The 24,400-nt window shown below is 32.9% G+C and overlaps 1 protein-coding gene across 1 annotated transcript in view; it reads left to right on the top strand.

The window, feature by feature from the left end:
* LOC100367791 (nesprin-1-like) overlaps positions 1–24,400 on the top strand; it is a 157,857-nt gene that overhangs the window by 116,497 nt on the left and 16,960 nt on the right. Inside the window, exons 100-117 of the mRNA XM_085505423.1 lie at positions 5,619–5,825; positions 9,726–9,869; positions 10,299–10,457; positions 12,679–12,891; positions 13,161–13,277; positions 13,884–13,904; positions 14,533–14,850; positions 15,022–15,324; positions 15,711–16,034; positions 16,760–17,086; positions 17,206–17,538; positions 17,735–18,043; positions 18,352–18,387; positions 19,394–19,417; positions 20,289–20,422; positions 21,402–21,603; positions 22,491–22,619; positions 23,233–23,430. Of these exons, the coding sequence (XP_085361549.1) occupies positions 5,619–5,825; positions 9,726–9,869; positions 10,299–10,457; positions 12,679–12,891; positions 13,161–13,277; positions 13,884–13,904; positions 14,533–14,850; positions 15,022–15,324; positions 15,711–16,034; positions 16,760–17,086; positions 17,206–17,538; positions 17,735–18,043; positions 18,352–18,387; positions 19,394–19,417; positions 20,289–20,422; positions 21,402–21,603; positions 22,491–22,619; positions 23,233–23,430 (3,498 nt within the window). The remainder of the gene's footprint in view (positions 1–5,618; positions 5,826–9,725; positions 9,870–10,298; positions 10,458–12,678; positions 12,892–13,160; positions 13,278–13,883; positions 13,905–14,532; positions 14,851–15,021; positions 15,325–15,710; positions 16,035–16,759; positions 17,087–17,205; positions 17,539–17,734; positions 18,044–18,351; positions 18,388–19,393; positions 19,418–20,288; positions 20,423–21,401; positions 21,604–22,490; positions 22,620–23,232; positions 23,431–24,400) is intronic.

The following is a 24,400-nucleotide window of genomic DNA, read 5'->3' as shown; positions in this document are numbered from 1 at the left end:
TATTCAAAAAATCCTTCTTTGTTTTTCACAAATTTGGAATTCCCAGTAATATTTTAAGAATTCATTGTACTGAATCCTCTTTTCATATTTATACCGATTACATGACACAAAATCGATATGCCTGAATCCAAAGTCCTCTTTGAAATCCATTCTGGACTCTCAAATCTTTATCATGCACATAACCAATGAGTTAGAGGGGCTTGGTTTTGTACGTTCACTAGGAGGCACTAATATCTGCATAACAAATGCTCTCTCTGTCAACCAATGAGCTTTGCTGTATTGTGCCAGCTCATTTGCATTATTTGTTTACAACCTTATTGATGTATTCTGGCTGTGTAACCACTGAGCTTTCAATCTGAGCTTGTTCACCAGTCAGTGTGCTGGGTGACAGTCATACCACACGACTCCACGTGTGTTGTGCATTTATTTTTATGTTTATCTGCCTAATTGATAGTTATTTCTGTTGGAAATTAATTACGCAGTCGTGAAGTGTCTGGTTTGTAATAGCTGTTTAAGAACTCACCTTTGCATAGCATGTTTATTTAATAATGACCATGCAGCAGATGCTAGATTGATGGATGTAACGTCTAGTTTATATCCCTTATGATCTTTCCTATTACATGGATTATTTAGCCGTGGAAATTAATAGTTTTCGGAGATGATGATGATTTGCATGCCACCAAAGCGAAGGAAGCTTTTCCATAATGAAAGAGTAAGCGGTATTTTTATTTATGTTTACGGCAGTTGGGCATGTGATATGTGACATCACTGGAAAGCAGCGGGAAGTTTATTCACAGTTACGTGTGTATGTAAGTGTGGTTTGAATGCAGTAGTCATCATGGGTCATACAATTTTTATGATCCTAAAAATCATTCGATTCTTGTATCATTTTTGTACGTAATCTACTAGAATTACTATGATGACAGTTTATGAAACATCTGTAAATTTCAGTGTGTCAAAATTCTATTATGACTTCATGCATTTACCGAACAGCTGATACAAAACTAACATATAAACTGTTAGCATTACCTGAACTACAAGTATAGCAATACCATCTCTCAACAGAGACGATGATTGTCAATGAGTACTGTGGTGTGTACATCTATAGTAACAAGGCAAACACAATGAATCCGCTGAATGTTTAGTTGCAGACAAAACTCGCTGTTTTTTAGGTGGCATGAGGGAATTCCATTGTCCCATTGTTGTCACTAATCACATGTGTCTTTAATAACCCAAAGCCAAGTTTTTTTATTTTTTTTGTGCTTTGCTTATGCCACTACTAATTATAAGATTGGTTATACAAAGCCATACTTATCACATGGATACTTTTATGGTGTTTTGGTGTTTGCCACAGATTATAACACTACGTGGTGCAAATGATAAGTCTGTACCTGTCCTGACTACGTACAATTGTCTGTGCATGACTTAAATCACGATCTGTCAAACTTAATTAAAAATAAACCGAAATACATACAAACATTCATTCTGACCAAACCAATTCAAATGACATATGAAAAAAAAATAACAGAAAGCTGCCAAATTAAATTTGTTTATTCAAACCATGCTCACTATGACTTTTAAAAGAATTCTTATGCCTGTTAGTTTTAATGCCAGACACAAAATGTTATCGCAATTGAGTTGAGATCCGGATAGATTCATGGTCAGGTAATCACACAGGATGTGACAGCCTTGTTACCGCTATTGTAATATAAATAAAATGGATACTTTCACCCAGATTGACCTATGTTAATGATAACCCCATTATTGAATTATTGACACAAATGGTTGCCTGAATAAGGTATTCTTGTATATAATTTAGAATTACATGGCTTAAATAAATTTCATTCTTGACTGTACATTTCAACAAATGTATCCATGCCCTGTTTATGATTAAGATTGTAGTAGAAATGTTAACAGTAGATCATGTTGTAATTACACATGCATGAAAGTGATGATCAAAGGATTCATAGATATTCATGTTTGACCCCTTGTTAGAAATGGAATAGAATATAACATTGATTTTTAAAATTTGCCAATTTTTTTTGTCGGCTTCTACACATGTAGAATGAATTCAAGCGTTTTATATGACATACCAGCAATGTAACTTGTAGGTATTCCTAAGCTTTATGTGCGTGTTCAGAAATTAAACAGGTTTAAAAAATACCATGTGAGTGATGCTGCAATGAATGTTCCAAAGATCACTATTTACGTGCTTCATTGCTGACTGTTTTATCTCTGGAACAAAGGAGTCTGCATGGTCATAGTTGCTCTTAGTACAAGTCTGATAGGGAGCAAAGATATGTTTGTTATTGATTCCATGCAACTGATTCCAGGTCATGAATTCTGGATATACAAAATTAGCAGTAGAAAACATAGTTATTGTATACCGTACTTACTGTTATATAGCAAGGCACTAGAATCTTAGAAAGAGCATGAATATATTTATTATGTATAGTTTCCATTTTAAAAGCAATATAGAATTACATTATTTGTTAAATGTTAATACTCAAGTCACACTTGATACTTGGGTTAGAATTACAAGAGTTTTAATAAAAGGTCAAATAGCTTGTTACATTTGGTCCATGGAGAAAAAGATATGTTTTGGTCCCTTACTTTGTAAACCTTGCTGCCTACTCAGAAGCTTAGCAACTCAACTCTTGGAATGTAACAATTCTGTGACACTTGATGCAATTTTTAACCTGTGAAAGCAAAACCATCTGCTATATAGGTGTAGATGCACACTACTGTAATGTTATCGTCTATTATTTCAATAGTTCTTTACTGCTATAACTTTAACAATGCAAACACAGCACATACCATTCACATGGATTCATTTCAGTTCTGCATCTGCTCAAAAACTATTGTTTATTTGTTACCCTCACCCCCAGGATAGGAAACTTTGGATGAAAACAATGATGTGGTCCATTTTCAAACTTTAACTGATAAAATGTTGCTTTTCAAATGTAAAGATGGGAAGAATCTCGTGAAGTGAGCTCATTAAAGTTTAAAATATCCACATCATTAACTTTCCCACCACATACCTAGTATGTATGTAGATGGTAAACGCCTTTGTTGCGAAATTACTTCAGAACTTCAGGATATTGATGATACCTGCTTGCCCTATTACTAAGGTCATCAAATCTATTGTCAAAGATTACACATATGTGTTTATTATTTTATTGACAACAATTGTCACCATGGTGATGATGAGAATGGTCTGCCAGATATTTTATGAGCACATGTTTCAGGTTGTTTTGGTTTTCATGCATATCCTAAGCTTTTTAGGTCTTCCTGTGGCTACTACCGCGGTATTTAATTATATTTACTGTGCTATGTTTCTGCTGAGTCTGATGTGAGTTGTCATCCTTTTCATTTCTTGACATTCCATGTTGCACTTAAACCAGGTGATATTATCTCTGTTAGTGTACTGTTCTTTTTTTATTGCACTACTTTGACACACTGGTATCCTACCAACTGTGACCAGCCATAACCCCCATGACCATGACCGAAGTGCCAGATGGAAAAAAGCAATTATCGCTTCACTGTAGAACCACTTGTTTCAATGCATATGGTTGGTTGCTGTAACATGGCAGTGCTAGCTCAGGGTTGTTTGGAATATTTTTTGAAATGATTAATATACAGAATATAATGATCCGAGTATAAAAGACCAATAGAACACAAATCAATAAAACTATATTAAAATAATAATTTTATAATATCAAAGTTAAATTTTTCCACATAGCTTTCATTGTTCAATAAGTATACATGAATATCCTCTTTCTATTCTTATATTGTGTTAGATTTCTTGCCTGTAACATGATGCGTTGTAAGAACTTAATCATCTTTTCTTTTATCCTGTCATGCTTACTGATTGATTGATTATGTTTTTTTTCCTAGCAGTTCACATCTCTTAGTGGTACCGGGTTTCATCTCATAATTCTTTCTCTTTATTTGATTAATTTGTAAATTATAACAGTAGTGTACTGTATTTGGATTAAACTATTATATAAACTACATTAAAAATAAAACTACACCTTTGTCCCTCCTTGGAAATCAGGTTTAGTGTACCATACAATCACATTATGCAAACAGTTTCCAGTCAAGGGCACCTTTTATTCCATTCCAAACATCCAGTTGTTGTGTTTACTCATACCAATTTAATTTGTCTGCTTCAGAAGGTCAATGGCTTCACAATTTAAATGGCTTAGGTATCGGCATTGTTAGCTTTTAAAAAAAAATGAAGGAAACAAGTTTTGATGAATGAGGTGTCTGCATTGCTTGACCTTTAACATCCATGAGTAACAGTCTTTGTAACTTTATCAAATTTCTCATTATTCAGAAAGTCTTGGCTAAGTTTCAAGTTCTTCCTCTGTTTTAGGTACAGTGGTCATCAATGCACAAGATATTTTCAGATAGTGCCTTGCTCGTAATTAATAAGACTGAATTATTGACACTGCAATGGTGCTTATCATTGCACCCCTATAGAAACATTTGAAGAAAAGATTGCGTTATACACTTCAGGTTTGCAGCATTGATCTTGCCATGCCTACATTGTCGTCGTTTTTACTGCCTTGGGGGCAATGAACCTGATATCTTGATCTCATTCAGAATATTCTGTTTGCCTTGCGTACACAATCAGTGAGATTAGGTTAGTTTTGCTGATTGAAATCTCTGAAAACTAAATTGTAAAATTACAAAATTGCATTCAGTTTTTGAGTTACTGGTTTAGTAACAAAGCTCTAAAAAGATGTCCGTACTAAACCTAAACATTCTGCTTTGTAAAAAAAAATATATATATATTACCGTTATACACAGTATCCAAATATTTGAAATGTGCTTGAGGAACCCACCTGTTAGATTAAAATATACACTATTTGCTTTGTATTTTTATATTAAGCAGTAGAATACACCAAGATGCTATTGCCATTACACTGGTAAATAATAGGCAGTTCCAGGGACAACTATAATATAAACTCCTCTCATCTCTAAACTTAAATTGCCAGTATTCGCTTTAAGACATGTTTATGCTTTGTTTACTATTCTATGCATTAGCATATCTCCATCCTTGGGTTCTGGTCTTTCGATGAGAATATTATCATGACTTTACAATAGAACATTTTTCAAATTACAATAATGTTTTCACACATATATTGTTATAGGGAGTGGATGCTGATTCAGTGTTAGATATTTGAGAGGCTTACTAAAGGTTACTTATCATAATATATGTGTGTATGCCACTCTAAACCATTTAAAATATTGTTAACAAAATGTTTAATATCAATTTAAACAAGTACAATAGTTTTTTGCTGTAAACATTTTTCAAAAAATGGTAATCAATAACTCAAACCGAAAAAGATTAAATTGCTGATGATAAATTTAATCTAAGATGTATAAATGTTCATAAATTCCTCATCCATATCATTTTACAAATATAATGAAATTAGTTGCTGACTTAGTCACTGGTACCTCTATATTTACTGAAAATAGCTGCCTTGTCTCTTCTCTATTGTCTTTGTCTGAACTGAAATAATGCATTCATTGTTAATTTTCTGCTCGCTTTTTATATTCCAATTAATTCATGCTAATTTATTCATTGTTATTGTGTTTTTTTATTTCAGAAACTAGAAGAAGAGCTGTCTGCACATCAGGAATTACTCAAATCTGTAGCTAAACGTGCAGAGAAAATAGTTGGACATAAAGACGGTTCTGGCAATGAGGTAGAAGGTGATTATGCAGAAAATAAACTAAAGTGGGAGGAGCTATCAAGACAGATTGCGGATCGAAAACAGCAGCTAGAAGATAGCTTGAAGCACAGCAGAACTCAGGTTGGTTGTAATTTATAATATTATTGAATTTCAACCTGATCAGGATGTGTCTAAATTGCTGAAGTTCAATTCTATTGATACAAACGCTTTGTGTCACGTTAGAACAGTCTACTGAAGGTTATCATGGCTTGGACTTCCCTATTAAACAACGAACACATATACTGACTGGGAGATGTCATTTAGTTACTGTCACTATTCAAAGCATGTAGAAATTGGTAAATTTTATGTTTTTCTTCAGAAAAGATTGTCTTATTCATCAATACAAATTGTGAAGTGTATTTGATTAACATTTTAAGTACAAAACGTACACAGTGTCACAGAAGCTAGGGAACCCTTTGTCTGTTTCATCGCACAACCTGCTGTTCTGTTTAACACATGTACTGCCAAATCTAGTACATTAATTGGTTTGAACGTGTGAAAAATTGTGTCCAACCATGCTGGAAAGCAGAATTCTATCCTCAACTGCTGTATTTATTTTCTGTTATCAATTTAGTGTTAATAGCTAGGAGGCCACTATGCATGTACACATCAACATGGGAATACATTGTATGTCAGTAAAATGCTGAAACTCTGGCATTAAACCTACATTGTCTCAAAACAAAAAAGACACTTGTATTCAGCAGTAAATAGGTGTATTTTTACTTCTTTGGCATAATAAATGTCCCTATTCAGAATCTGGATGTTGCCTTCCTGTACGAGTCTGTGTGGAACAACCTTAACACGCAGTGTATAAGTGAATTGCTGATGGCCTCATTGCTATTGAATTAATATGTTGATTAAATTTCCTAGGACGTTCCCCCTGTGTACTATATTACAGTAGTAATTTCAATACACACACACTCTGGATAAGTCTAAAACACTATTATTATCAGTTTAAAAGTAGGCTATGACAAATTATTTTATTTATTGTAAGACAAAGTAGAAACACACACAATTTCTATAAATTTACTAATAAATTCAAAAAGGAAGGGACAGTGCATAATTTTATTTTGAGCTTGTTTTTCTATGAGGAAAATTAATTTATTAATTTATTCAATGATTCACCATAGAACACATACAATTTTTGGTTTGTATGTGCTTCTATTGGAGATGTGCTTCTAATAAAAATTAGAGCAAATATTTTAAATCATATTTATTATTGATGTATTATTTAAGTGCTTGAAGTTATCCTTACTGCCTCTTTGAATAAATGATAACAAATAATTATTTAATTACATCATCATTTGTATAGATGATCTAAACTAAAAAAAAAAACAGATGTAAACATTCGTCTTCCAGATGATTTTGATGATAAGGAGAGTTTTGTTCCATCCTATGTTGTCAATGTCGAAACCGTATTAAATCATGTCTTGTATAAATTCAAAGTCAATTCCTTCTGAGTTTCAGTAGGCCTCATGATAGTGATCTGTCTTGACATTTCTAAATCCTTTTAGATGGCCGTGCTAGACATGGTTATTTCACATGGGAGCTAGAAGTCAACTAGTGCACTCGTTTATCAAATTACTGCACAATAACATAGTTCTATCTGTGCAGGTATCCCTCAGTAAATTCCACCCTCATCATTAATACGTAATATTACCGGTAGTACCGGTAGTAGAGGTAGGGCTGTACCAAATTTAGTTGGCACAGTATGATTGCATATAATATAGTAAATAAAGACGGTAATATACATAATACATGTGAAAATATAGCAATAAAACAATAATACTGATATAGCCAAATGAAAATAACAAAGAAAATTAAAAATCAGAATATAATCAGACCAATACAATAACTGAGGTGTACTGATACACACCCTCATCCCACTTCAAAATAACACTTTATCATCCTGCAATAGATAAAATAGACGAAAAGACACTCTTCTCTCTCATCAATAATTAATGCTATGTCTGATACTTTGTAATTAGGATCTGAACAGAATATTGATCACACCCACACACTCTCCTATAAATCTAAAATATTTTCACATCAGTAATTTGGTTTTGCATTAATTTTCATTTAATATAACAGAAATGCGGTTATCTAAGTTACCATTTTGAGGTCTGTATCTTTTTTCTCTTTCTCACTCAAAATGTATTCGGACATTTAATTTGACACAGGAACAAGCTTGAAGATGGCAAAAGAGGAAAAAAAAAAAAGAATATCTTAATTCAAGATTCACAAGAATTTTCGTAACTTAATCCCCTGAGCAAAAAGTACACAATTCTTCTATATTCCAGCTTTCTGAGAACATATATATTGCCATAGTTACATGGCGGAGAATGTCTTAATCCCAATTACAATATTTCTCACTTTTCCCTTCTACTCACGATGAGTCATTTAATTTTGTCTAAACCCAACATATTTGTCTGGATCATATTAATTCGAAATCATCCACCTTCAACCTTTGTATGTTTATTTAAAGTAAATTTTTTTAAATATTAATTGACTTGCTTGTTTATGTTCAACCAAATACCACATTGAGATCATAATAACCATGACAACAAACCTAGCAAATTATGTTAATAATTACAATATATTGCCAGAATGGATAAAATGGCAGTTAATTTAAAATTTGTTTGCAAATATTTTTTTTAAATGCCCAGGCTTACAGAATTGAAAGCTATACAGCAATATGTACTGTATTTATTTATTTATTTATTTATTTATTTATTTATTTAATAGTTGTTTTTTCTCTAGCAAATATGCCAAATACAAATTATAAACCTAAGGAAAAATAGAAGAAACATATATGAGATGAAAAAAAGGAATAAATCATTTGTAATTTATCTGTCAGCTGTCAGCAGGTGAACTTATAGGGATACGTCTGGCATCAAATTAAAATGTTTTTATTTTCTATGCTTTACTTTTTTGTTCTTGCTATTGATGGTGAATGCATTGATTGCTTTATAAATCAATGTCATTTCAAAGCTTGCATCTGGTTATTTCAGGCTAAAATATATCTAATCAATATTAGTGTATTATTGATTTATTAAACCTGTTTTTCTCACACAAAAAACAAACAAAAAAACATGTAATGTGTACCTTATTTCTTTACAAATGCTACAATTATTAGAATAAATACAAGTGCTTACAAACATTTTTATCCTGTTTCAAATTATACCAAATAATTCATTATATGTACTATAATGAGATGAATCTGGCAGAAAACAGCAGATCTTATTAAACTCGATGTGAACACTCAGAGTGGCCATCTCATCAACTGCAAGCATTACGACTTCATTGATTTTCCAAGTGTGTACACTGTGTGTGTACTTATGATACTATTACTAGATACAGTACAACCCTATGCATTATATATGGATAATGAATCCTTTCATTTCAACTGAACCAAAACAATTGTTATGTGAGATTTATTATATTGACATTTTGACTTGCAGACTTATTGTATTTGCTCTATTAGAAGTGAATCTCAAATAGTAGTGCGTGCAAGCCAAATAATTTTATTTTGAATTCATTAGAAGTTCAACTAAGTTTTTTTATTTTTGTTTTTGTTCTCATTGATAATAATTCTTATCTGTGAAGCAAATAGCACAACAATTAACTCTGATATAAGCACATCCAAGACATTGACGTTGTGTTTGAATGTGTTTCTAAAGATTGAATAAATCCAAATTATGATGCTACTTTTTACCATTACGATATATGAATAATTACTTAGTGCCTGTCTATCATGCTAACAAATCTGAAAGGGAATTTGATCATTTTATCTAATTGCAATATTTTGAATGTATCTATTAATAAAAATTAATAAAATTAGTCTTATACACATATACATGTATATACATTCTACAAAAAATATACATAGCCACTTTTTGAAATTGTTACTACGGTAATATTACTAAAATCAAGACGGTTACTGAGCAAGCCATATAACCATTTAATATCGTGATATTACAGGAAGGTTACGGTAGTGGTCCCTCACAACAATATAAAGCACATAGACTTATAGGGTATGATTTACCTGAAGAAGAGACTACAGCTGAAGATCTGAAAAATGTGTTAAGTTCCCTCAGTCAATGCTGGGATAAACTTCAAACTCAGGTAATGTCAACTTTCATGTATCAATAGGACTGAAATAAGAAAACCACAACCCCTGTATGTTATCAGTTCAATTGTCGTATTAGTTGAAGCAATACCGTTGCTGTGCATCGCACGCTCAATTCGCATTTAAAACAAACAAAACATAATTGCGATAAAGTTTCTTCGAATTGTTAAATTTGGTAAAATTACAACTAGTTTATATGTAATAAAATTCATTGGTCTGGTGTTAAAATTGTATTTTACGTTTCTAATTCTCCTAACATGGACGAGGAAGATAAACTATGCAAATGAGGAAATTTGTCAACACCATGAACATAAAACTACTGTTATATCTAACAAAGAACATTAAAAATGAGTATTACCGGTATATCAGATCTGTGGCATATGAATTCAGAATAATTTCTCCTATGTTTTGTGTATGACTTGCAGGTGACAGACAAACAAACACGACTGGACCAAGCATTTGAATTTCAGCAACAATACCAGGATGCATTGATTTCCGTTTCTCAGTGGTTAGACACCGTACAGTGCAAACTCTTCTCCACAGACTGGAGTAAAGATACAGAAGAACAATTAGCAGAACATGCAGTAAGTTTTATGTAATGTTCTGTGTATGACTTGTCAGTGCGTGGCTCTGGAATAGAATCATTGTCTCTCTAGATGCTGTCTTCTCATTCTCTGTTGGATGAATACTTGTTGTAGCTTGGTTTGTGTAGATAATAGTCAGATACAAATATGAGAAACTACAGTGTTAAATTATACATAATAATGAATCTTAAGGATAAAGTTGACAAGAACTTCGGCTCCTGCATTTGTGTTTTCTGTCTCTTTTGTGTCAGATATAAAGTCAATAAGACCTCCCTCTGATTAAAATACTCATCATGTACTCCCTGCTTTGTCTCTTTTCTTTGTTCAAAATTTTGTAAAATGTCATCATCTCAGCTTTGAGAGATTAAACCAAACACATGGAGATATAATTACCTTAGGGAAGTGCTTTTATGTTGGTGAATAGACTATTACAATAGAGATAAGCAATGTAAGAAGTGACTTGCGAACATCTAAGAGCATGATGTATGTTGCTGTGACAACAGCATTATCATAATTTGTGTGGTATATCTATATAGTTTTGTGGCATTGTAATTTAAAGTGTCACTATTGTCTGAACTGCTAATGTGTGAATTCTGCAGTTCTTGTTCTTCTGTTTTCTGGCTGGTCTTTGCTGACATTGCAGGAACTACACAGTTCTTTTTAACATCAAGAAAACTATGACTAAGCACAACATACAATTTTAACCATTGTTTGAATTTATTCTTACTGTAGAATACTTTATTTTTGCTTGGAATTTATTTTCGCTATTTTCGCTGAAGGGATGATTCCGTGAAAATAAAATCCAGCGAATATACTTTTTTTCCTACATTTCACATTAAACTCATGAAAAATCAGTGAAAATAAATTCCAAGCAAAACGCTCAAAAAGCCTTTTCAGCGAAAATTAATTCCAGCGAAAATAAAGTATTCCACAGTATCTGTAAATGCATTTAGCAGATGCTTTATTTCAATTTAGCAGATGCTTTATTCCAATTTAGCTACATCAAGAATAAAGTAATGAAAATACAATAAAAGTTTCAAACAGTAATAAAATATAATATTAGATAAATGTAAAGACGATAGAAATTATTTCGTTTTAATCCTGTTACAAGTTTTCAGGTAGTATGAATGCAACTATAATATAATTGTGGTGTTTTGATTTGAGTATAAATTGAAATTGTTTTTTATTTATCAGTCTATGCAACTTTGCAGTTTATTAAGTTTTATGTTCAATAGTATGTAAATATTTATTATTGTGTGAACCTTTCCTATGTATATGAACAATTCTGATAACAGTGATGTTTTCAAAAAAAACATCATCGGATTCCATCACAATCATCTGAGTATTAGGATTAGGCAGCTAACTGATCAGGATTAAAACATTATAGAGAATTTACGCTTTCCCTTAATACTAGTTATTAAGAAAATAAATAGTTATTGATTGTAATGCAAGGCATATCTTTATCCAACCATAGCTTACTGTGAATGTCATGCATTGAATTTAAATAAGTTACCTGTATAGAAATACTGGTTTAGTGACGTGTGGCCATAGTATTGACTAGACTGTTTATCTATTCATTGAAATGACCTCAACTGACTTATCAATAAAAACAACTATAAAATTCAGGATTTTGTAAGTTATTGATTTCCATAATACTTGCTTCACTTTTGGGTCACTGAATATTTATTGTTTTTCAGTATAACACATAATATCTCATTTCAATTGTAATTGGATATACATGCTTGCAATGTCTTGGTGGTATAACATCATTATAAATGATTATGGGTGTGATTTATATAAAATGAAATGATTTACCCATGCATTGATAGAGTTTAAGGGAGTGATACAGGTAAAATACTAATATTTTTAATTAAGATATTCTCTATAATGCTTATACATTTGTTAAATGCTGTGATGTCAGAAATAGGACTGAGTCATTGTATACTTAAGAGGTTAAGTTATGGAACATGTAAATGGTCGAGTTCTCTTACACCTACAGCTTTCTAAAAATATTTATGCTTCGAGTTACATGCTTAGTTAAAATTATATGTCTTAAATTACAAACTGATTAATAAGGATTTTTTTCTGTTACTACTTTAAGCAAATTTTAGTAACAGTTGTTTTAGATCCCACATGTTTTGTCTATAGTATTCCAAACTGTATTTACCCATGATGTAGAACAATGGAGTCAGTGAATTAATAAACATTTGTTTCATTCCAGGTTTTATGCACTGAAATTCGAAACTTCCAAGACCAGATTGGTTTCATGAATCAAGCTTGCCAAATGATTATAACCGAAGCCGATTCCAAAGATAGAGCTCTGATTAAACAGGCATTGCAGGATCTCACAGATAGGTTGACAACTCTGGAAACTCGGGCACAAGGAAAAGAACAGGATTTGGTAGAGAGAAACTTGCAATACAAAGCATATCAGGTACAGTAGTGCCATTTACTAATGTACCATTACTAGGAATGAATTATGTGTTGTACATAACACTACATGAACTCAGCCTTAGAGATTAGCGACATCATCACTTTCAGAATGCATATCTTAAATTCATTTGAAATTATAGAACTCATGGCGAATTGAGAACAATGCATTGATTCTTGCCTTGTGTGTGTTGTTTTATCTGCTCCATCATATACACTTCCTACTTTCACTCATGCTTATAATTAAACTTTTGTTCAATTGTTGTTTGACAGGACGAGATTCGCCAGTTCCATGGATGGCTTAGCGATACAAAACAAATGTTAGAAGGCGATAAAGATAGGGAGGATGAAGGGAAAGGCTCCCTGGAAGAGAGTTTAATATTCAACCAGGTAAAGAAAAACTGTTTTATTAACTAGACACTTTCTTGCACTCTATTAACAAATATCTGACATTCATACAAATATGGCTTATATTATTTGATGATATTTATTTGAAAATGATAATACCGGTAATAATGTTTATTAATCTGGTACCTCCTTCATGGGAGATTTGGGATGAAGCTCATCATTATTATCATATCATAAGTTGGAATTATTATTAATAAATATGAAAATGTCCAGTTGGATACTTGGTGAGGAAAGAATTAATGAATTGATTATAAGGCAGCTGTTGCTTTACAATGTACACAAGGAGTTGTAGCACCTGCTACATGACCTTCAAACATCAACAATATTTGAATCAGGATAAAATAAAACATATGTTTAAATTTAGTGATCAATTCTCAATGAAAATATTCTTTGATCACATCTTTATGTATTTGGGTTTTTGAATTTATTTCTAGAAATTTAATTTTTCTTAAACTTGATATATGACATACTGGTAATAGTCATTTTCTCGATGGTCCCCATCAAACTCACTCTCCACCTCACACACTAATGTACCTTCCTTCTGTTTTCCACATTTCTGTTTGTTTGTGCTTACATTAAAACATTCAGGAGCCACGATTATCCTATCAGGTTGAGTACTGATAATTGTTATAAATGTCTTGCTTGATTACACAGTGCATGGCTGTGCATAGATGTTGCTAAGTTATATTTCAGTGTTATTGTGGTAATTTAGCTTTAGCAAGCTTACAAGACAACTGTCTTTACTACCTTAGGACAATTCTGGAATTGAATTCTGTTTTATCTACTTGATTATAAAAACTTATATAACAAATACTGTAAAATACTTTATTTTTGCTTAGAGATAATTTTCGCTGAAGGAATGATTCAGTGAAAATAAAATCCAGCGAATATACATTTTTTTCCTATACTTCTCATTCAGCTCGTAAAAAATCGGTGAAAATAAATTCCATACAAAACACCCAAAAGTCTTTTCAGTGAAAATTAATTCCAGCTAAAATAAAGTATTTTAGAGTATATAGAGTTTCTGTACATAAAGATTTACATGTATGAAACACAATCCTCGTCATTTTTTTTGTGTTAAAACTTCTTTGTTTTGTGTAAGTCATCTGCTAAAAATTTGGGTGTGCATATTAGAATCTGCTGAATGCTTGCATGAGTCAATGTATTGTGAATATTCAATGGGAAATTGGGTTGTTATCTTCTTCTCTGTGACGTCTTTTCTCTTTGATTGCCATAGAAACTTGAGGATGATATTCAGAAATATGAAGCCAGGCTGAAGGAAATCTCAGAAAGAGGTCAGTATATGCTGAGTCAAGATCCTCGTCTCCAAATGTCAACAGAAATTATCAATCTCCGCAACAACTGGGAAGATTTACAGAAACAGGCTAATGTTCGAAGAAATGAGCTGAACAAAGCCAGATTGTTGCAAGAGCAGTACCAAAAGATGATGGATGACTACGCCGATTACCTGGATACAGCCGAGGAGAAGTTGAAGAATGAACAAATAACAGTCTCAGATCTGCAGGATTTACAGGAACAACTTGCCAAATACAGAGTGAGTCATTACTGCCTAAAATAGCAGTGTTGTCATAGAGTTAGGGATAATACCTAGTAAATGATCATGTTAGCAATGAGTTTTTATCTACAAGATAAAACACTTCATTAATACAATACAATTCATTCATTAGAGATGCAATAAGATTCAATGGTTTATAATTTATAACAGGATTTCTTCAGTGATATGGAGGGACATCGATTGGTGATTGAATCCCTGGCACTAAAGACAGACAATGCCACTAGACAGAGATATGCTCCTCTACAAATGAGTCTGTATCAGCGTACTCAGGAACTTCAGGACAAAGCCAATCAGAAAGGCCATCATTTAGAGAGGTTAGGACAGGAATGGCAGCAGTTTGAGAAGATGTACGGTGAATTGAATGGTTGGTTAGCACACATGGAATCTCAATTTCCAAGGGATACTAGAGATGACAACATGGAGGTGGTACAGCAGAATGTACATCGATTCCAGGTAAATACTATATCTTTGGTTTGTTGTGTGTGAATCTTGAAAGTCAATATCAGCAGAATTTATGACCATGTATGGATTTAGTGGTCAAAAAGGAGTGTGTAATTCAAAATCTTTCTTTTAAAAAATGACCTTCTTGAGGACAACTATATAGCTGTTGTCATGGTGATTGCTTACATGATTCTGATCTGTAAATGGCCTTCTCTTATAGAATAGAATACAAATTACGAACAGAATTTCTGTAGGTACATCATCTGTTTTCTCTTCGTTGAATAACTTGAGCTGGTCATTACATGTCCAGTTTTCTACAACAGTTTTTACAACAGTAATGCATAGCATCATCTTGTAGCTAAGTTGATGATTACCGGTACATGATTGTGTTTTGACAGGCAATGAAGACGCTACTTGCTGACAAGCAGCCATCTTTACATCAAGTTATCGACCGAGGACAGAATCTCTTGAAGGATGTCAACTGCCCAGCTCTAGAATCCAGATTAGCTGATGTTGGTGAAAGGTGGTTGGATCTCAATGGTAAAGTTACCAGCAAACTGAAAGTTTTAGAACAACTGTTGGATGCATGGAAGGCATTTGAAACTGGGTCGGTCGAATTGATGGGCTGGTTACAACGGTCATTGGAGGAGTTGAACGAATGGAGCAGTCGTGAAAACATCCCAGAAAAGGGTCCAATTGCATATCAACTAGAAAAATTTATGGTGAGTGATTAGTGATAATTTTTTTTTTTAATTTACAGAAAGCTGGAGCAAAATACTTATATAAATAAATATAAATAAATATAAATCTAGTGAAGGTTTATCACAACCCAGTTAAAGGTGTTTTGATAAAACAATCAATTTCTGTTAAAATAAATATAGCCTTAGTAAAGAAATATAAAAGCTTGCACATATTAACTTGTATTCTTCACATCCTACCCGGTACTATAAGTTATGATATTATTAACATTATAATATTATAAAGCAAATTGGCAAAAAATTCTCAATATATGAATTTTTTAATATAATTTATAACTAGTAGTTTTAAGGTTGAATACGGATGTAGTTTTGACAATGTTAACAATACAGTTCTTTCAGTTTCCATAATACATTGATGCTACGTGATATGGGGTGTCAATTGCTGGATTAAACAAATGGAGCCAGATGTCATTGAGTTAATCTGTAACACACTGTCGTGACAATTTGCCATCTGCAATATTGATTAGTGAACTAGAAGGATGTATCAATGCTCAAATTTGTATTTCCAACATGATCTGTTGACCTTTTTATCAACCAAGTTTGGTTTTAAAGAAAATTATATAGAATAGACTTATGTTGATATTACTGAATAGAAATCAAAAAAAAAAAAATTGCCAAAAATGGTGATATTTTAAGACTACCATAATCTTGATGTATCTTTCTCTCTCTCTCTGTTTTCAATATCACAGGAGTTCAGAAAAGATGTGGATAACCACTGTGTTATTAAAGCTGCCGTGGTAAACAATGGCACCCAACTACTTCGCCTGAAGAAAGCTGACAGCAAGCCAGTCAAAGAAAAGATCATTATGATAGAAAGCCAATGGAATGAACTGATGTCTGAAATCCCAGCTGTACAAGATGAATTACATCATTTGCAGATGGAGATGTTGCCATCACGACAAGCACTGGCAGAATTGATAATGTGGATGGATGGACTCCAGAGGGCGATCAACAGAGATGATATGATAGATTTCAGAGGGTCAATTGATGTTGAGATTGACCTTCGGAAATATAAGGTAATTTTCACACTATTTGTATGAAAATGATGGACAATTGTTATTGTGAGGAAATAGTTAAACTATTTTATACCTATTTGTTGCAACAGCATTTATTTAATAAACTTTCTTGTTTACAGGGTTACAAACTTGACTTACAGTCTAAGCAGTTGACAGTGGACTTCATCAACCAGTCAATTCTCCAAATTAGTCAGGATCACGAAAGCAAACGCAGTGACAAAACAGACTTTGCAGAAAAACTGGGCGTGCTTAACATGAGGTGGCAGTCGTTGAATAACCAGGTGAATGAGCGACTGAAAAATTTAGAGATTTTACTGAAAGACTGGCAAGACTATGAGAAGAGTGTAAAAGACTTGTTGAAGTGGTATGAACAACAAGAATGCAGGATTAAGCGATATGAAGGGAAGATTGGACATGAAATGGGTGTACAACATGCACTGAAAGACTGTCAGGTAAGATGCCTAGTTCCAATATTGATTACAAACTCATTAAACCTGATTATCTAAAAGTGATAAAATGTGTTGCAAAATGTAATATTCAAATTTTCAAAGTTACGTAGTAAAAAACAAAGTAAACTCATGTTGATCTCTAGAGCGGGTAATGCAAAAGAACTGGCAAGAACTGACTTCTGTTGTGGTGGTCTTACAGGTTGTTGAAGAGCTGGTAGAATCTAAGGATCATGAACTGGAAATGATGGAGAAATCAGGTCTGAATCTCACTTCAAGGGCTCAAGTACAGAGAACAATTGACGAAATCCAACAAGCTAAGCAGAATTTATTAGACAAAGGATCCCATTTACAAGGCACTCTTATGTCAATCTCAGATGTGTGGAAACAATATAACGAAGCATTGCTCGTTGTGACCAGGTGCCTAAGTGAAGCTGAATACACGCTGGGTAAATTCAGAACTATTGGTGGTAGACTAGATTCATTCAGATTGAGTCTCTACAAAGTCAAGGTGAGTTCATTCATAGAGTTGATTTCTTTCAAGTTTACATTTACCGGTAATTTATCTCCTTGTAGGGAATCATACTGTGATGGTAATCAATAGTCTGCAGCTGAAAATTTATTCCACAAACCCAACTTTTGTTTATCTCACTGACCTCTTCCAATTGCACAACTGCTCTATGTGAAGTGTTCTATTTTAAACTACCAATGTCTCATCACACAAATCTTGACATACTTGTGAATTAAACTTATTCTTGTAGTTTGTCTCTCGCACCTTATATTTTGCTTTGTGCTATTTTGTTTTTCTTATTCGTGCAGGATTCAGAAGAGAGCACAGATGTTCCCTTGCTGCATGTATGTGCACATCACCACTTTATATAACTTCAGTGCATTGACAGCCATAATAGCAACACTTATATGTGATACAGTGTCATTATGGCTCTTGATGTGCTGAACTGAGCTTTTTAAATATATCATACTTTCAGTTAAATGTCATTCCGAAAAATCTCACTAATTGCACTATCTCTATCATTTTCTATAATAATAATTTGTTCTTTAGCAGACTGTCTTAAGGAACTACCACAACTCTAAATTTTGTATTTTTCCCAAATGATTCAACTCGGGTTTTGGGCTTTTATATTTTGTGAAAATGCATTTTATCAGTTTGAATTGAAATGTACAAGTCTACATTTGCAGTTGCACTGTAGTTGACAATGTTTCAAGAGTCCTTTTCATTTTATTTTTTTGAAAAAATGGACAAACAAATTTAATCAATGAAATAACTTTTTAAAAAGCCCGGAAACTGAAGTGATTAATAAGGACCTACAGATAATACTGAATAAGTACTGTGGAATACTTTATTTTCGCTGGAATTAATTTTCGCTGAAAAGGCTTTTTGGGCGTTTTGTATGGAATTTATTTTCACTGATTTTTGATGAGTTTAATGTGAAATATAGGAAAATAAGTATATTCGCTGGATTTTATTTTCACGGAATCATTCCTTCAGCGAAAATAGCGAAAATAAATTCCAAGCGAAAATAAAGTATTCTACAGTATATCATTTATTTTCAGTAATAAAACATAATTAAAGCTTTATTATGAGAAACTGTCATTGGTATTTATTCTGCTTCATTTATAAAGTGCCTTGTTTAAAACCATAAGAAAATTGAATGCTCTGTTGAAAACTAAATTTTCCAACCGAATTGCTTGTCTATTTATTCCATTCTCAACACTTGAGGGCGCTCTTTGGTGATGGGCATGTGAAGGCATATCACAATGGATCAATCATTTTCATTGTTTTGTATTTGTGGGTTGATAATACATCTTGTGTCTCTTTCTCATGCATTCCATCCATCTATAGCCACAGGATTTAAAGATCATCAAGGTTTCTGACACCATTTCATTCAATACTCTGTGTTTATCTGTATTTGTAATAAAACAATGTCTTGCATGGCGTCTCTTTAAATGTCATTTAAATGTACAATGAGGAGTGTTTTTTTAACCTTTTTCCCCCCAAAATATTTTGCATATTTTAATGTATTTTTTCTATAATTTCTTTGTTAATTTTGGATCTAATTGACATAATTTTCTTTTGGTGCAGGTTTTGATCAAAACTTTGGAAAATATAAACAAAACTTTACCGGTAGTTATATTTTATGACAATTAACAAAAGCTGTGTTCTGTACTCAAAGGTTTAATTGAATGAATCTAATATTATGTTAGCAAGAAACACTCCTGAAATGGTCATATTTAATTTCAGCATTTTTTAAATTTATCTATGTTTTTAAATATGAATATTATTTTTATTAAAAGTAACTTGTTATATACTACCGGTGCAAGCCAGCCGCTGACTTTCTCTTGCAATGCTAAGCAAGAAAATAGAATGTGCTAAATTGATGTGAAGCTGCAAAGGAAAGTCAAATGCTGGCTTGCTCCAGTAGTAAGTTGTATTTTTTTTTTTTTATGTGTTATTATTTCTATATAATGTGTATATTTGATTTGTACATGTATATCAACCTTGACTGTTCTGTAACCTATGTAGTCACTTTGAAACAGAAACTGATCAAACAACAGGAACTTGCGCCATCAAATTTTATCCATTATTGTGTACAGTCTCTGTGCTGTGTATTTGAGACAATATATTTTACATTCATGTATACTTCACATAGAAACCATATCATACATGACACTGTATAATATGTCTATTCTGTCTTCTGTTTCTTTACTCATACTCTGCAATTTATTGCTTTTTATAGGGTCTCCAGACAGAGTTCAAGAACAGTCGTGTTCACTTAGCAACACTCAGCAAGTTAACCAACCAGCTGATTCAAGTGTGTGAGCCGTCTGTTGGCAATGGATTAGAAAGAAATATCTCAGACATCAGTACCAGGTAAGTTGTACATAAGGGTTATAGTTCATATGCATACTTGGCTCAAATCCAAGTCGTGTGTGATATATTGCAAAGTGTTATGTTTAATCTGGTATCATAGCAAGAAAAGATGTGTTGATATTTTCATTGGGAGTGTCATGGAGTAATGTAAAATGGCAACCGATGTGGTAGGGAAGAGGTAAGAACTTTGAATTCAGTTGAGTTTGGTAGGGGATTAGTCCTGAGGTTAAGATTAGGCCTACAGTCTGGTGAAATAAGTCTTACACCAATACATTTGTTCAATACAGTTCAAATTTTCAATCCTTACACTCATTGTTATTACTGATACATCACAGATCATATTGTAAGCATTTCTGAGTTACCAAAAAATATTGGTATATAGGTTTAATTTCCTAGAATTCAAAACAAAGGAATAGTATGGTGGTGTAGGTCTGGAGTCAATGTTATTCTACAATTCCTAATTACAGTTCTGAGTAAAGGTAAAAAAAAAGATTTGGATGGTGACCATATATTTGTTGTCTAAAGGAGATCTTTCATTTGTGTGTGTGTGTTCAGTTACTTAACAAGTGATAGATATCCAATGGTGATTTGACAGCTCCTAGCCTAGATCAGTGGTTGTTAATAGATACACAACTATGGTATTATGCACCATTGTTCATTGTACTAAGATGTATTACTACGCTATGCTAGTAAACAATTCACTACACTTGATCTGTCTGTACTTCTCATTCCAGTTCCTAAATCACTTACTAGTGTAGTGTGCTGCCCTCTAGTGTTGAAATCAGAAAGTTGATCCTAATGATACTTTAACAGTTATTCTGATTGGCAGTGTATTTTAACAAAAACATGCAAAGTGATGTTACAATTGATTTATTTTTGTAAAATCAACATTTTGTTGTCTAATAAATATTTAATATACCATGGTTTGTATTTTACAATGAAACTTGATTAAATTTGATTAAATTTTGATGTTTCTCAGGTGGAAGGCAATTGATGAGCAGATGAGGGACACTCTGAACATGTTTGAGCAAGCTTTGATGCACTGGGAGAGATATGAAGATGCGTACGGCAAAGTTGCAGAGTGGATTGAAGAGAGAGAACGCAGAGTAGAAGACGTTTTATTGGCTGCCGCCGATAAAGACTGGGACGCTGATAAAGAACAAGAGTTAGAATCAGCTAAGGTATCTAAATTGTTTTCATCTCCTGTAAATGTCATTAGTTGAGGCAATATTTGCTTGATTTTTGAAAATAAAGTACACTTAATATCACATCACTTTTAACTTTGATAGATTGTATTCACCCAACCAAATTATTTTGTATTAGTTGTGCGACTTTTTTTATTTCATATATGTGTGTCTATGGTCAAGCCAATTCACATTTTAATGGTTTGCAATTGTTTGTTCTTTGTGTGATTCTGTGGTGGTGCGCTTCTAATATTAGTTGCGTACTAAATTTGGACAGTTTTTTAAATCCTATCAATCTGTAGTATGCACTTGAAATCAGTTTGATGCATCACAAACCAGATGCAGAGTTGATTTGTGGCACAAGTAAAATTCCCTGCTGTATAATAGGCACATCTTACATTGATAGTCATCTTGAAAAACATCTTACTGTTTGTAATAAAATAAATACATTCATGATTTCTAAACAACTGGGCATGCAGCTAAATACAATTATTTTTTTTTCTCAAATACTTCTCTACTAACTGGACCCAACATAATGTTGGAAATTTCATTTTGACTCGGGATCCCTACAATTTCAGTCCTATTGGAGGACACGATGCCAAGCTGTCAAACTTAATTGCAGAAGTTTAAAACAAATTAAAATTTAAAGTGAATCTTCAATAGGAAAGAGAGCCCAAAAGCTAATGTCATCCATCAGTATGTTACCTTGTGCATGTACCAGCAAATACAGAACATGTGTCAATAGTACCCTGTAGCAGAGACCACACTAGAAGCAGCATGTGGCAAGTCCATTACTTATATTAAGTAGTAATTATTTATAATGGGAAGGTACATGCACAGTAGCGACCTTGTTTCAATTGTTTATATCATTTTGCCTCATACAGGAATTGCAATTGGAACTGGACAGCTACCACTGTGTGTCTGGCTTAACAACATTAATAGATCCACTTACAAGACACATGGATAGCACTACAATTGTTACGATAACTTCACAACAGAAATCACTTCAACAGGTGAGAATAACACTCTACGCTGCTTTATTTTCCTTTGAAAGTCATTTCATATTTTGTTTCCCAATTTTTGTATTTTTAGGAATCAACAGTGCAAATTACGCACAGCACATGAACAAATTTTGAAAAAATTCAGCAAATTTTCTTATTCAACAGTATTGTGTACAATAAACCACTTAACTTTTATGAGAGATACATTTTTTTTCACCCGTCAGTGAAATCACAAAATTTTGAAGCATTGACAAATTTACCAGAGTTGTAAAAACACAGAAATTTTATGAAATTTTGTCATCACAAATGCCATTAAATCATATAGTTGCAAAAATTGATTGGTCTACAATGTATTGAATGTGTTGGGCAGTTGATTGCTTTGAACAGCACATGGGATGATTCTTTAGTTGAAGTACAAGTTTTCGTCATCTTTTCATATGTCAGTTAATAGACCTTCTATGGTCAGTTCTGTTTTTAGCTCAAAATAATTATTAGTAAATCATGCAAACTCCATGGTAAAAACGTTTTATTCATAGCCAGAGTGTGAAACACAGAATGCAATAAAACCTGCCCAGCTGTCACTTCCATATAACAATATGGTCTTTATGTGTAAATTATTCTGTAGAAACTTGATAACATGAGACATGCCGTAAATAAACAAGTACATAGCATGGAGAATTACATTGTAGCGCAACGGAAGTTCCAAGATGCATTGCGAGCATTAACATTCTGGATGGAGAATATGGAGGAAGTGATCAGTAAAGATGACCCCAATAGGTCATCCGAGGAGAACTCCATTCGCGATAGGATGGAGGAATTGAAGGTAGGTGCACAGCTATATTTGACTCCTTGGTTTGGTGTGAATTGATGAGAGCGGTTTAAGTTATTTACTGACATTGTTCTGATCTTTAATTTTGGTTGCTATGTTCAGTATCTATGAATTAGGTTACGGTACATTTCATTGACAGCTCTTCGGTTCACACTTTATATTCAGTGCTTGTTATTTACAATGTGTCTGGCTATTTACTTTGTCTGTTGCCATGGTGTGATCTGAATTACTAATTTAGAATCTATTCTCAAACTACTGTATTATATTGAGACAAGTATATAAACAATTATGCTAAATTCTCCCTGGTGATTTGCCAAGTCAATAATCAGTATAAAAGCAAAACCCTATACATGTTTTTGACATATTTTATTGATTAATAATTCCTTAGTCCTTTTCCTGTTTAAAATAAAGTGATATGCTCTTGTATTTTCTTTCATTTTATAATTAATTGCTCTGAGTCACAAGTTTGTAGCACATTGCTTTATTCAGTTGATTAGCCAAGACGTAAATTGCCCTTGATGACCCTGATTCTGATATCATACCAACCATTCCTTTGTATATGGGTTAGGAGACCTGCAGGTCATGTGAACGTATGTGCAGGTCATCCCAGCATGCATTTTGTAATCTGATAGCGCCCTCATTTGATGACTAGTTATATTCAAATCGTAACTGCCAGGAATACAAGAAACGCCTTAGGAGTATTTTTGTTGATAGTAAATTGACTCTTTTGTGGTAAGTTTAAAACTATTTTAGTAAGACTTAAATGATGTCTGGTGTTTTGCTTTAGTTGAAATGACTCTGCATAGGGTTGTACTGTAGTTTATCCTTCAACAGCTAGACAGGACTAAAGTGATAAAAAAGCATTTGCAGGATATGACTCAAGATGATTTTTTTTTTCTTAACCTCATTTTATGTAAAATTTCATTGTTAATTTTTTTTAATTATTCGAATCAATAATGCAAGT

Source organism: Saccoglossus kowalevskii, chromosome 2, assembly GCF_978046115.1.
Source record: "Saccoglossus kowalevskii chromosome 2, keSacKowa6.1, whole genome shotgun sequence".
In the NCBI taxonomy this organism is placed as follows: Eukaryota; Metazoa; Hemichordata; class Enteropneusta; family Harrimaniidae; genus Saccoglossus; species Saccoglossus kowalevskii.
This window is presented reverse-complemented; position numbering and strand designations above follow the sequence as displayed.